Consider the following 14089-nt stretch of genomic DNA (forward strand, 5'->3'; position numbering starts at 1 on the left):
GCCAATTTCCTTCCTCTGGTGAAATCATGTGAGGTACTTGGCTCGATTACTTTCTGTTAGCAAGTTCCACATTCTTATCATTTTCAGACTGAAGAACCTTCATTTCCTTTTTGGACACAGCAGGAAATTGGAGGGAAGTAGATTTAACATTTCAGGCCTGGGATCTTTGAAAAGTTGTTGTTCTTTAGTTTAGTTTGGAGATACCGCGCGGAAACAGGTCCTTCGGCCCACCGGGTCCCCACCGACCAGTGATCCCCGGACATTAGCACTATCCTACACACATTAGGAACAATTTTTTTACATTTACCAAGCCAATTTACCTGCAAACCTGTACATCTTTTGAGTGTGGGAGGAAACCGAATATCTCAGAGAAAACCCACGCGGTCATGGGGAGAATGTACAAACTCTGTACAGAGGGCACCCGTAGTCAGGATCGAACCTGGGTCTCCAGCGCTGTAAGGCAGCAACTCTACCGCTGCGCCACCATGCCACCCTGATCTGAAGTACGAACTGTTGCGGTCTCCACATACACAACTAACTTGAGTCCTGTTGGATGACATTTTTCTCTCTATTGCTGCCTTATTAGTCAAGAGTGTTTAATTGTGATATGTCCTGAAACAGAACAATTAAATTCTTACTCGCAGCAGCACAACAGGTTGTAAACATTGGGACTCAATAGATAATACGTACAATAAACAAACGGAAAGGAAGTTCAATTACTAAAATCTCAATATAGTTCAAAAGCTAAATGGAGCCCAAAGTCCCTAGTGCAACCCAGCTAGTTTGGAGTTTAGTTGAAGTTTGTTGTGTTCAATAGTCTGGTCATTGGGAAGAAGCTGTTCCTGAACCTGGACATTACAGTTTACAGACTCCTATATCTGTGTATAGTTTTTAATTCTTCTGCAAGTGGAAACATGTATCGCATCAAAAATAAAGCCAAGAAACGCTAGAAATATTCCACAGGTCAGTCAGTATCAATAGAGAGAAACCAAGGCAGTTGAAACATTCATTTGTTTCTCTCTCCAGGTGTGCTGTCTCACCTGTTGCGTATTCTCAGCATTTTTGTGCACTACTCTTGAATTCAATAAGTCGACTGCTAAGGTGTCATTGTAAGTGAGATGTTCATCTGTAGCCCCAGATCACTTTGCTCTTCTGTTTCATTCCTTTCCTTGTCAGTTCTTACGTACATATTGCCATCGTTGTTTGCCATGGAACGGCCCGGTTATCTGATGTTGCATTGTGTTAGAGTCCATTTATTGCCTCAATTTTGAAATAATCTGTAAAGTTTGTAACAGTCACCCATTACTGTCCAAATCCTTGATATAGCATGAGTATCACTCATGTTCCTTGCAATAAACCTTCAGAAACACCACTGTTTTCCTACTTAATAATGTAACACTTTACACATTCCTTATGCTTTGTGCTTTTTAATAGTGAAGAGTATTTAGTTGTCATGTGTATGGACAAACAAAACGATGAAATTCTTACTTTCAGCAGCATAGCATAGAAACATAGACAATAGGTGCATGAGTAGGCCATTCGGCCCTTCAAGCCTGCACCGCCATTCAATATGATCATGGCTGATCATCCAACTCGGTATCCTGTACCTGCCTTCTCTCCATACCCCCGATCCCTTTAGCCACAAGGGCCACATCTAACTCCTTCTTAAATATTGCCAATGAACTGACCTCAACTACCTTCTGTGGCAGAGAATTCCAGAGATTCACCACTCTCTGTGTGAAAAATGTTTTCCTCATCTCGGTCCTAAAAGATTTCACCCTTATCCTTAAACTGTGACCCCTTGTTCTGGACTTCCCCAACATCGGGAACAATCTTCCTGCATCTAGCCTGTCCAACCCCTTAAGAATTTTGTAAGTTTCTATAAGATCCCCCCTCAATCTTCTAAATTCTAGCGAGTACAGTACTATCCAGTCTTTCTTCATATGAAAGTCCTGACATCCCAGGAATCAGTCTGGTGAACCTTCTCTGTACTCCCTCTATGGCAAGAATGTCTTTCTTCAGATTAGGAGACCAAAACTGTACGCAATACTCCAGGTGTGGTCTCACCAAGACCCTGCACAACTGAAGTAGAACCTCCCTGCTCCTATATTCAAATCCTTTTGCTATGAATGCTAACATACCATTCACCTTCTTCACTGCCTGCTGCACCTGCATGCCTATTTTTAATGACTGGTGTGCCATGACACCCAGGTCTCGTTGCATCTCCCCTTTTCCTAATCGGCCACCATTCAGATAATAGTCTACTTTCCTGTTTTTGCCACCAAAATGGATAACCTCACATTTATCCACATTATACATGCATTTTCCCCACTCATCCAGCCTATCCAAGTCACCTTGCAGCCTCCTAGCATCCTCCTCACAGCTAACACTGTCCCCCAGCTTCGTGTCATCCGCAAACCTGGAGATGTTGCATTCAATTCCCTTGTCCAAATCATTAATATATATTGTAAATAGCTGGAATCCTAGCACTGAGCCTTGCGGTACCCCACTAGTCACTGCCTGCCATTGTGAAAAGGACCCGTTTACTCCTACTCTTTGCTTCCTGTCTGCCAGCCAGTTCTCTATCCACATCAATACTGAACCCCCAATACCGTGTGCATTAAGTTTGTATACTAATCTCTTATGTGGGACCTTGTCGAAAGTCTTCTGAAAGTCTGGATATAACACATCCACTGGTTCTCCTTATCCACTCTACTAGTTACATCCTCGAAAAATTCTATAAGATTCGTCAGACATGATTTACCTTTCATAAATCCATGCTGACTTTGTCCAATGATTTCACCACTTTCCAAATGTGCTGCTATCCCATCTTTAATAACCGACTAGCAGTTTCCTCACTGCCGACGTTAGACTAACTGGTCTGTAATTTCCAGTTTTCTCTCTCGCTCCCTTTTTAAAAAGTGGAGTTACATTAGCTACCCTCCAATCCTCAGGAACTACTCCAGAATCTAAAGAGTTTTGAAAAATTATCACTAATGCATCCACTATTTCTGGGGCTACTTCCTTAAGTACTCTGGGATGCAGCCTATCTGGCCCTGGGAATTTATCGGCCTTTAATCCATTCAAATTACCTAACACCACTTCCCGGCTAACCTGGATTTCATTCAGTGCAGTAAGGTGCAGTGTGGGCTACGGTATCTACCATTACATTAACTTAGGCCGGTCCCAAAGGGTTCCGAATTTCAGACCTGTAGACATAATTTGCGTAGATATATAAGAAGCAAAAAATGTCAATAAATTTATAACCCCAATGCGAGTACAAAAAAAACCCCAAAGCCCTTAGTGCAACCAAAACCAGTCCATAGAAGTTCATAGTTGAGGTTTGGTGTTGTGCAGTGTTCATGAGCTGCTGGCTGTTGGGTAGAAGCTGTTCTTGAACCTGGTACTCATGGTTTCTAGACTCCTATACCATTTTCCTGATAATAGGAATGAAATGAGTGTGGGTCGGGGTGCAGTGGGTCGTTGATAAGGGCTGCCTTTTTGAGGCGGCACCTCCTATGGATCCAATTCCAAATTTGCATTGTCATGGGTTATGTTATCGAAGCCCTTTTGAAAGTCCAAGGATATGATTTCTCTGCCATGGTTGAGGGATAAGTTTTAGCCAAGACCCTCTTCAGAATTGTGTCTTGGAATCATTAATATCTGTTCGAGAGAGCAAGCTGGGTCTTGGCTTAGCGTCTCAAATGATAGACTGCGCCGCTAACAGTGTAGCTCCACCTCAGTGCCAAGATTAAATGTTGGCCTACGTTTTGCATTGTTGTAGCTGGGATGAAGATTGAGCGGGGTATCTCCTGTGATTTATACAGGTTTCTGGTAAGGTGCAGCGCGGGTTACGGTATCTACCATTACATCAACTTAGGCCGGTCCCAAAGGGTTCCGAATTTCAGCTTCCTCTCCGAGTTGAGACTCATTAGTGTTCCATCTTCCTCTGACATAGTGGCTGGAGGAGGAACATTGCTCAAAAATTTACCGTTAAAAGGTATCTGGTATTTGGCCAGTGTAAGAACATACCCATTAACAAAAGCAGGCAGTCCTTTTAATTGCCGGTTCATAGTATTTCTGAGCCTAATTCAAAGTTGGCATGGGCCCCATGTAAAGAAGATGGCTCTAATGCAGCAGTTTCTATTGACTACAGGAAATTTCAGTAATGCAGCACAGGAACAGTCTCTTCAGCTTTCCGTGTCCATGCAGACCAGTAGGCATCTACACTAATCCCATTGTCTATTTTATCCACTTGATTACTCATCAATTCATCTACCTCCCTTCCCAATTCATGGCCATCACTCTCCAAAATGGCAGCCACCATCATCATGGACCCATACAACCCTGGCCACGCTCTTGTTTCAGTCCTGCCATCGGGAAGAAGATACAAGAGTCTGAAAATTGTGACCTGACCACCCGTAAGGGTGGTGAATCTGTGGAATTCATTACCACGGACTGCTGTGGAGGCAGAGTCAATGTATATTTTTACGGCATGGATGGAGAGACTCTTGATTAGTATGGGTGTCGGGTTATGGGGAGAAGGCAGGAGAATGTGGTTAGGAGGAAAAGATAGATCAGCCATGATTGAATGGCGGAGCAGACTTGATGGGCTGAATGGCCTAATTCTGCTCCTAGATCTTATGAACATGAACCTCCAGATTCAGGAACGGCATCTTCCCAGCAACCATCAGGCTCTTGAGCACTACAAACGCGATCTAAACTACAAACTGTCTCTGTTGCACTCAGGACTTTCGCCCTATTAGCACTAATATTGGGGCTATCAATGTATGTTTTATTTTGTTTGTTTATTATGTTATCAATAAAAACTATGTTTACTGACCTGTTATGCTAGTGCATGTAAGAATTTGAAGCAACTTAGCGGGTCAAGCAGCATCCCCGGAGAACATGGTCTGAAGAAGGGTCTTTCAGGGATGCTGCCTGGGTTACTCCAGCCAGCACTTTGTGCCTTTCCTTGGTAAATCAGCAGTTCTTTGTTTCTTCAAGTAAGAATTGTATTCTATTTTCAATACACGTGACAATTAAACTCTTGACTCCAACAAGACCAATTGCTCTGTAATGGTGAGATCTCTGTCCTGCACTCTGTATCTTCCCCTTCACTCTACCTATTGTACTTGAGTTGGGATGATTATATTTATGTATAGTGTTCTGATTTGATCGAATAGCATGCAGAACAAAGCTTTTCGCTGTACCTTGGTACATGTGACAATCATAAATTTAAACCTAATACAGGTTCATCACCAGAGTATTTGTATATAAAATAATGAGAGGATGGACAGTCAGAATCTTTTACCCAGAGTGGAAATGTCCAACGCTGGAGGGTGGGAGGGGGAACGTTTTTAATGGAGATGAGCGGGGCAACACCTTGCCAGGGATGATGGTGGAGGCAGATACGATAGTGCCATTCAAGAGGCTTTTAGATAGGCACATCGACGTGCAGAAAATAGAGGGATATAGATCATGTGCAGGAGGATGGGATCAGTTTAACTTGGCATCGTGTTCGGCACAAACGTTGTAGGCCAAAGGGTCCATTCCTGTGCTGTACTGCTCTATGCTCTATATTTTAAGATCATGTGTAAATGGTCCAACTGGTTCAAGTCAGGCAGGGTTTGAGAATCAGGATGGAGAACTTATGTGAGACACAAACAAGGTTTTAAACGAAGTACTCATTGTCAATGAGACAAAAATTAATCTTGCAATACAATTGTGTGAAAGGGTTTTGACAATGCAGTTTTTTTTCCAAGGATGAGAATAATACTTTGGCCTTCCTAAGGAATAGGTGTGAAAAATAGGGAGTAATTGAGCATGAAGTGGGTGGAAGGATCTTCATTGGTGCAGGAGTTAATTTACACGAGTAGCAGCATAAGGTTCTGATCCAAAGATGCGAGTTCAAGTCCCACTATGACAGCTTGGAGATTTAAATGGGCAGCACAGTGGTAGAGTTCCTGCCTTACATCACCGGACACCCAGGTTTGACCCTGACTATGGGTACTATCTGTAAGGAGTTTATACATTCTCCCCATTCCAAAGACGTGCAGGTTTGTAGGTTAATTAGTCTCTGTAAATTGTCCCCAGTGTGCAGGATACAAAACTGGGATAACTTGGAACAAAGTGGATGAAGGGCCTGTTCCCACGTTATAACCTTAAACTAAACTGAACTAAATTCATATGATTCATAAATCTGCAATTTTTTTAAATAATGGTAATCTCATTTAATAACAACCATAGAACTACCAGATTATAGCAACATCTGGTTCACCCATGCACTTCAGGAGAAGACACATGTCAGCCTTGGTCTAATCTGCATCCAACTCAATGCCCAACGGTGTTACTATTAACCTGCCCTCACAGTTCAGACCAGGGCGGAAATCACTATAAAAATATGGGGATGCGCACACGCACACAGCTTCGGAGGCTTCAGCCGTGGCCCCTGTGGATGGTAACAGCGGGAGATTATCTAATTGGTGACCGACTCCAAACTCCAGCAACAGCAATTTCGTCCAACCCAAATCGTGGTGCTTGAATCGGCCCGTTCACGGGGCCTTTCATCGCTCCGCACGGCTTATAATCTGCCTGCGGGGCTTCAATATCGGGAGCCTAGATCGTCTCGACGCAGCAGTTTGATTTTAAGCCGCGCCAGGCAATAAAAGGCCCCGCGGACGGGCCCATTCATCTCTTAGAAAGCGTCTGATACCCGCTTGAATCTTTCAAAAGCTACAATGTGATAAATAAAACTTAAACAAATAAAACTGAAGCAAATAAAGGCAAACAGAAGAACCTTGGGGGGGGGGAGAGAGAGAGCGAGATGGGAAGAAAATACTAAATAACGTGAGTGACCGTGAATGAAGGACTTACCTGCAAGCCAGTCAGGAAACCCGTTCGACCGGAGCCCTTAATGACCTGACTTGCTTAAATCCGATACCCGTTAAATCTTTCCCATCCACCAATACATCCAATTAGGTCAAATGGTAATTGTACCCACATCAGACTGCTTGTACCCACATCAAACACTATTGTATTGTATTCAAATTTATTCAATTTCAAATTCAATTCAAATTCAATTTGAGACAACGAAATGAATTTCCCGTACAGGCAGTATCGTTAAAAAAAAATCACAAGAAAAATAATAAAAAATAAATAATAAATAAATAATAAAACATATTAAAAATAAAATTGAAATTGAATTAAAAATTTAAAAAAAAAGCACAAACACAGAAAGTCCACAACACAACATAACATAAATGGCACCCAGGTGAGGATGGCACCATAGTCCAGCCAGCCTCCCCTCCGTGTTCATCCGTGGTCGGGGCCTTCCGAGCACCCGCAGTCGCCGCCCCGGTTGGCCCGATGTTCAGGCCCTCACGCCGGGCTGGTGGAACGCCGACGCCGAACCCCGACGGTGAGCATCTTCCTCCTTGAGCGGCCCGGACCTCCTGATCAGCCGCCTCCCGCTGCCGGAGTTCTGCAGCTCCTGAGTCCACAGCCCGAGCCGGGCAGAGTCGCAGGACCCCGCGTTGTTAGTCAGCGCCGCCCCAAAGGGAGCTTTGCAAACCGCAGCTCCATGATGTCGGCAGCAGGTCCGGCACTCCGGGCTCCAGACGGCGACCCCCGGTAAGGCATCGCCAGCCCCGCGATGTTTCAGCGCTGTCCCGCCGCTGCTGGAGCTCCGGTCGATCCCGGCACGAAAGGCCGCGCCTATCCAGGTAGGTAGGCCGCTGTGGGGGGGGGGGGAGAGGACACTACCCTGACTCGAATAATAGTCGCGTCCGTAGAACAGGACAGCGCAGGAACAGGACGGTATCCCCCGCACCGTTCTGCCCTCTTCCCACAATGCCAATTTAAACTGTCCAAAAAACACCCTCTGTACCCTGCCGGCCTTGTAACATAAAATAAATAAACGAGTAAAAATCAATCAAAAAGATACCCCAGGCTGTAGGTGGAGGCATCTGCTGGCACCAGCGCCAATGAAAAACACATTGGTGACACATGTTAATACGATGTTATGCGAGACATTGCAACAAGCGCTTAACAGTGACACCCCACGTCTCATGCGAAATCGGACCATATTCCCAGATTTTTCACCGGATTTCAAAATCCGGATTACAAAACGTGGGGGGGGATTGTCCCCACCTCTCAAAACATGGGAGGGACATATCCCCTCCTCCCCTCCCCCTCCCCACCGTGATTTCAGACACAATGGGCGATTAGAGAATGCACTTTGCAGTGATGTACGTATATCAGGCATGAATGTATTGACGAAAGGCATGCACACACCTGTAATGGGAGGACATTCAGTGACTCGTGAAGCATAGGTTTAAGGTCTTGTACATTTTGGCACAGCTCGGAGCCAAAGTGAAATTTCCATTCCTTGCCTGTGTGATCCAGGGTTGAGGTTGCCGCAACAGCTGCGCATATCTGCTGAGAGGACAGGCCCTTTAGAATAGCAGGCCGCATTTAAAGCCCAAACTCGTGGGACAGTCTTCCCTTGAAAAGTGCACAATCTCCTTCAAACCTCCCTTTCTCAGCCCTGCCTTGGAACACTACCCTGCCCTCTATCTCCAGGGGATTTAGAACCCCCGGGGCAAAGACTACGCTTTCTGTGCCTCTCATACCTTATACTTCTACCGAGTCACCCCTCATGCTCCAGCACTCCAGAAAAAACAAGTCAAAAGTATTGTATTGTCTTATGGCCCAGATAGAACAATGAAATACTTACTTGCAGCAACACAACAGAATATGTAAGCTTGGGCTGTAGGGAAAAGTTGTTCCTGGATGTTAGTTTTCAAACTTCTGTCTTCATCCCAATGGCTAAAGTGAAATGAGTGTGTGGCCAGGGTGGTGTGGGTCTCTGGTGATGCTGGCTGCCCTTCTGAGGCAGTGACTCCGATAAATCCAATCCACGTTTGTCCAAACTCTCCTCTTTCGAACGAAGTCCGTAATCAGACAAGTTTGCGCGGACGTACTTCTGTCTCTCCAAAACGGTGCGTACGGCCTCGCGGGGCTGCTGGCCGGCAGGCGGTACGCTCCGGAATGTGGAACTTGGTTTCATTTTTTCAAGAGTACTGCGCGATGTCAGTGAAAAGCTCCGCACAACTTTGTGGCTCCGCGATCGAAGTGGACCACACCCCGGAAGAGTATAACGGTACTCAAAAAGGAACGTTAGGTTGCGCTTGCCGCATGGAGTCGCATGCTCGTGGGACAGGCCCTTGACTTTGCAAATCTCCTTCAAACCTTCCCTCTCTTGCCTTGATGCTACACCTTCTAATATTTGATATTTCCACCCCCGGAGAAAAAGACTACCTGCTGAGTTACTCCAGCTTTTTGTGTCTATCTTTAGCTTATGGGAAGTACTTTTAAGAGTCCAATAACAGTGGGGGGGCAAGCTGTTGAACCTCACCCATACCAGATTGGTATGAAAATTGATCACCCAATTTATTGAATGGTATTACACTCTGTTGTTTGAACAGTCTTGTGAGTAAATTGAAATTGCCCAAACGTGCGGTGTGAGACTTGAAGCTTCGGCACCACCTGCCTGGTGGTAGCAGCATGAAGAGCGCTAGATGATGGTCATCGTGATGATAGATTCCAAGAAAGATTCCAAGGGGAGTAAGGTGCGTCCGTGGCTGACAAGGGATGTCAGGGACAGTATAAAGATAAAATAGAAGTACCACGTCGCAAAGATGAGCGGGAAACAAGAGGATTGGGTAATGTTTAAAGAGCAACAGAAGATAACTAAAAAGGCAATACGGGGAGAAAAGATGAAGTACGAAGGAAAGCTAGCCAAGAATATAAAGGAGGATAGTAAAAGCTTCTTTATGTATGTGAAGAGGAAAAAAATAGTTGAGACCAAAGTTAGACCCTTGAAGACTGAAAAAGGTGAATTTATTATGGGGAACAAGGAAATGGCAGATGAGTTGAAGAGCTACTTTGGATCCGTCTTCACTGAGGAGGACACAAGCAATCTTCCTGATGTACTTACTGTATTAAATGGTAACATTCTCCTAGTTTTAGTATTTGAGATAGTATGGAAACTGGCCATTTGGCCCACTGAGTCCACGCTGACCAGCGATCACCCATACACTAGTTCTATCCTACACACTAGGGACAATTTACAGAAGCCAGTTAACCTACAAACCTTTGCAAGTCTTTGGAATGTGGGAGGAAACCGGAGCACTCGGAGAATATCCACCTAGTTACAAAGAGAACGTGCTGACTCTATGCAGACAGCACCCGGTCAGATCGAACCTGGGTCTCTGGCAATGTGAGGCAGCAACTCTACTGCTATGCCACCACTAACGTCTTGCAGGAAAAGTCTTTGAATTACTGCAAGATTTATCCCTGAAGAATTGTTCAATTTCATAACGTGAACTTTTAAAATGAAGTAAATATGATTAATGCCTTGTCTAAATGTGCACAGATACGGTGCAGATGCCAAAGTGGTCCACTTCCTTGGTAACATCAAACCGTGGAACTACTCTTATGACACGAAGACAAAATGTGTGACGAGAACCGTTCACGACTCTGCTCCAGTTGTCCACTCGGAATTCGTCGGCATGTGGTGGGACATCTACTCCACATCTATTCTGCCGATGCTTATGGAACATGGTATCTCAAAGAGCATCAGTCCCGTCAAACAGGAGGTAGGTTCCAGATATAACTCTGGATCTCGGCACGCTGGCAAAGTAATGGCTCATTTAACAATCCGGAGATCAACAAACATGTGGGAAAGCAGATAAAAAGATTTAACCCTGTGTAACAGTGCGAGTTAAACATTGCTGGAGTAACTCAGCTGGTCGGGCAGCATCTGTGGAGGAAATGGATGAATGGCATTTCAGCTCGGGACCCTTCTTCAGACTCTTCAGAGCTCACAGCTTTCTCCCCCTTATTACAATCAGTCAGAAGAAGAGTCATTACCCGAAACGTCATCTATCCATTTGCTCCACAGATGCTACCTGACACGTGTTACTCCAACATTTTGTGTTTTGCTTAAGATTCCGGCACTTGCAGTTCCTTGTGTCTCTAACAGTGTGAGTTGTAGCTTTTCCTTGATTTTGGAAGTAGCAAAAGGTGTTGCAGTAAATTTAAGTGAATGCACATTTATAAAAGCTTAGTTGAATGAATAAACATCAATACACGAGTATTAGTTAAATGGTGAGTGAGCAATTAACAATTAGTTTTACTAATTATTACTAGTACTGGTTTATTGGTGTCATGTGTAGAGTGGTGACAAACTTTGTTTTGCCTGTTATCCAGATAGAACATCCACATGTGAAAATAATCAACCATGCATAATGTAGTGTACAGTTACAGAGAAAGTGCAGATAAAGGAAAGAGTGTAAGGGCTGCAACAAGCTAGATTGGAAGATCGGGAATACATTCTTAGCCGTTAGGTGGTCTGAATTGTATAATTAATGGTTTGGAACCCAGTTCTCATCTAGTTGAACATGAAACATAATCTCCTGTTCGGTTTCTGCCTGCTTCTTGATCTCCGGTTTACATTGTAAGATGCGAATGAACGGCAACACAAATTGGAACATGGCTCACTCTAACTCACTTGTCCAAGCAGCTTGTGTAATGAAGCAAGCTGTTAAGATGATTTGTAGACTTTGACCTCCGCTCCTCCATCAGCCACCCCTCACCAGCCTCGCATCTCTCAATGCCTCCCAAGTGTCAGAGGGCCACACAGCACAGAAACAGGCCCTTCAGTCCACCATGTCCATGCCAACCAATCTATACGAACCCCATTTGCCAGCAGACACCCTGAGCCTGCTGAGTCTTGGTGACTTCAAGTGCTGGGCTTGATGCTTCTTACATGTTATAGTTGCTCCAGGTAATGAGTTCTAGATTGCAACCAATCTCTGGTGAAAAGATTCTTCAGAACTCCTACCCCCAAAAGTTTCCCAAACAAATCTGCCACCCTGCTGCTGGCAAAATTGGGTTTCAAAACTTCCCTCCCCACCCCAGCTCAGACCTGAGTGAGAGGCAACAATCTAACTCCAATCCTTCCACCCTTTGAGGTCCCATCAATGTTCAGGACCCCCATCGTGCATTGACTCCCAAACCTCACCTGCATGTTGGTGTTAATAGTCTTGAGGCGCGGTCCATGTGGAACCGGGTTGTGATGTGGAGCCATTGTTTGTTTGCAGTAAAACTGATGTGAACTTCCCACATTGACTCTCTTTCTCTTTTACAAATATGTCTGGCAACCTTTCAGCAGTCATGTCTGGTGTATTCACTGGCTTTCACTTGTGGCTTGCCATTCTGTAGGAAGGTATGCTCATCTTCAAAGGTCCCTGCCCCTCTTATCGATTCTCATTGAATTTTGATTACGTTATCTAAGTTAAATTTATTTTGCTTTTGTTCTCTCTCTCTCTCTCTCTGGGCAAGTTCTTGCTACCTTGATTACTGAAGGCTATCTGTTTTTTGTTAAAGGATTATTGTGTGCATGGATGATTATTTTTGTGGTTTTGTTTACTTGATAACTATCAGTACAAAGCTACTTTGTTGATCGGATATCGTTTAAGCATAAATTACTCAATGCTTCCCGCTGTTGTACGATGCAAGTTTTGTGCAGGGGGCTTGGTTAACCATTTAACACAGTCACAATTTTTCCAGAGTCTCTGCAAGGTTGACGTTGTGTACTTAATATCTCCCTGTAATCCTGCAGGAGGAGAAGTTGAGTGAAGCCGTCTCCCAACTTTCTGTCAGTCCGCCTGCCCCAACTGCCCCAATCTCCTCGGAAGAGCGGCGGAGAAATTGGGAACAGGGCCAAGCTGATTTCATGGGAGTGGATTCTTTCCAGAACATCCAGAAGAAGCTTGATACGTACTTGAATTAAACTGCTCGAATGAACACCACCGGCTGTGTCTGACCAGCAAGAACTGAATTGAGAAGGTCCTCAGCGTCTAGGCTGGAGTTCAGTGCATGGTTGGTTTGTACTTGGCCTGTTAGTAACATGGTTTGAGATGGGTTGTCTTGATCTGGTTTGGTCACTTGCAGGCTGCAGAACTGTAGCGAGAATGTGACAAAAGCCCCGAGAAGATCAAGTTTTAAATTCCTGAAGCAAATCACCTCCCAATGTCTAAATCCTCAGCGCATCACAACACTGCCTCCTGCTGAAATATTCCTCCTGAACAATACTGCTGTTTGCTTGACTTAGTAAGACACACTTAATGATAAACTTCTGCACTCTTATAGACACAGGATTTGACAGTTCCGCCAGTATTTTACTGATGTTTGAATTAGCTGCCCTGTTGCATGAAGGAATTTAATTATGTCCCTTCCCCATCAGCTTTTCCGTGGAAGTACTGTGTCCCATTGTTCAAACGACAAAACCAATTGTATCTTTTGAGTCTTAATGATATAAAGAAACCTAGAGGTGAGCTTTCTGTGCATACACAGTACACAGTGTACCCTACAAATTTAACAAGGAACCGAAGACTACCCCAACCTTTTATGACATTTGTGCTGTGATTATACTACTGACCATCAATCCTGAAGTGTAACGTCGCACTTTAACCACCAAATAAGCTTACTGGTTTGAAAATGTTTTCCAATAAAAGTATCTTTACCCCTGGCTTTGACTCTCTTGTACCGTGTGTGAAATTCCAGCCATTTTATGCACTGCCATTTTTAAAATGCCACAAGATGGATTGATAAGGGAAATGAATGAACATGAAGCAATCCAGAAATTAATTATGTTATTCCTTTTTGCAATATAATTCTTGTAAAATCTTGAGGAGGGACCTGCAGATGCTAGTTCATGCTAAATATAAACATAACGTGCTGGGGTAACGCAATGGGTCAGGCAGCATCTCTGGAGATGAGGAATAGGTGACGTTTCGGGTCGAGAACCTTCTTCAGACTCAAGTTGTCCTTCCGTCTGACGAAGGGACCCGACCTGAAACATCACCGATTAATTTCCTCTGGAGATGCTGCCTGACCCGCTGAGTTACTCCACCAGCATTTCGAGTCGAGAGTGTTTTATTGTCATGTGTCCCAGATAGAGCAACAACATTCTTACTTGCTGCAGCACAACAGAATATGTAAACATAGTGCACTGTAAACA

The 14089-nt window shown here is 44.3% G+C and overlaps 1 protein-coding gene across 2 annotated transcripts in view; it reads left to right on the forward strand.

The window, feature by feature from the left end:
- The window catches only part of gyg1a (glycogenin 1a), a 65678-nt gene extending 52081 nt beyond the window's left edge, over positions 1 to 13597 (forward strand). For both annotated transcript variants that reach the window (XM_055645703.1, XM_055645702.1), the window contains exons 6-7: positions 10439 to 10661; positions 12689 to 13597. In XM_055645703.1, coding sequence (XP_055501678.1) covers positions 10439 to 10661; positions 12689 to 12859 — 394 coding nt within the window. In that variant the 3' untranslated portion in view covers positions 12860 to 13597. The remainder of the gene's footprint in view (positions 1 to 10438; positions 10662 to 12688) is intronic.
- The last annotated feature ends 492 nt before the right edge of the window (positions 13598 to 14089 follow it).

The sequence above is a fragment of the Leucoraja erinacea genome, chromosome 14 (genome assembly GCF_028641065.1).
Source record: "Leucoraja erinacea ecotype New England chromosome 14, Leri_hhj_1, whole genome shotgun sequence".
Classification (NCBI taxonomy): Eukaryota; Metazoa; Chordata; class Chondrichthyes; order Rajiformes; family Rajidae; genus Leucoraja; species Leucoraja erinaceus.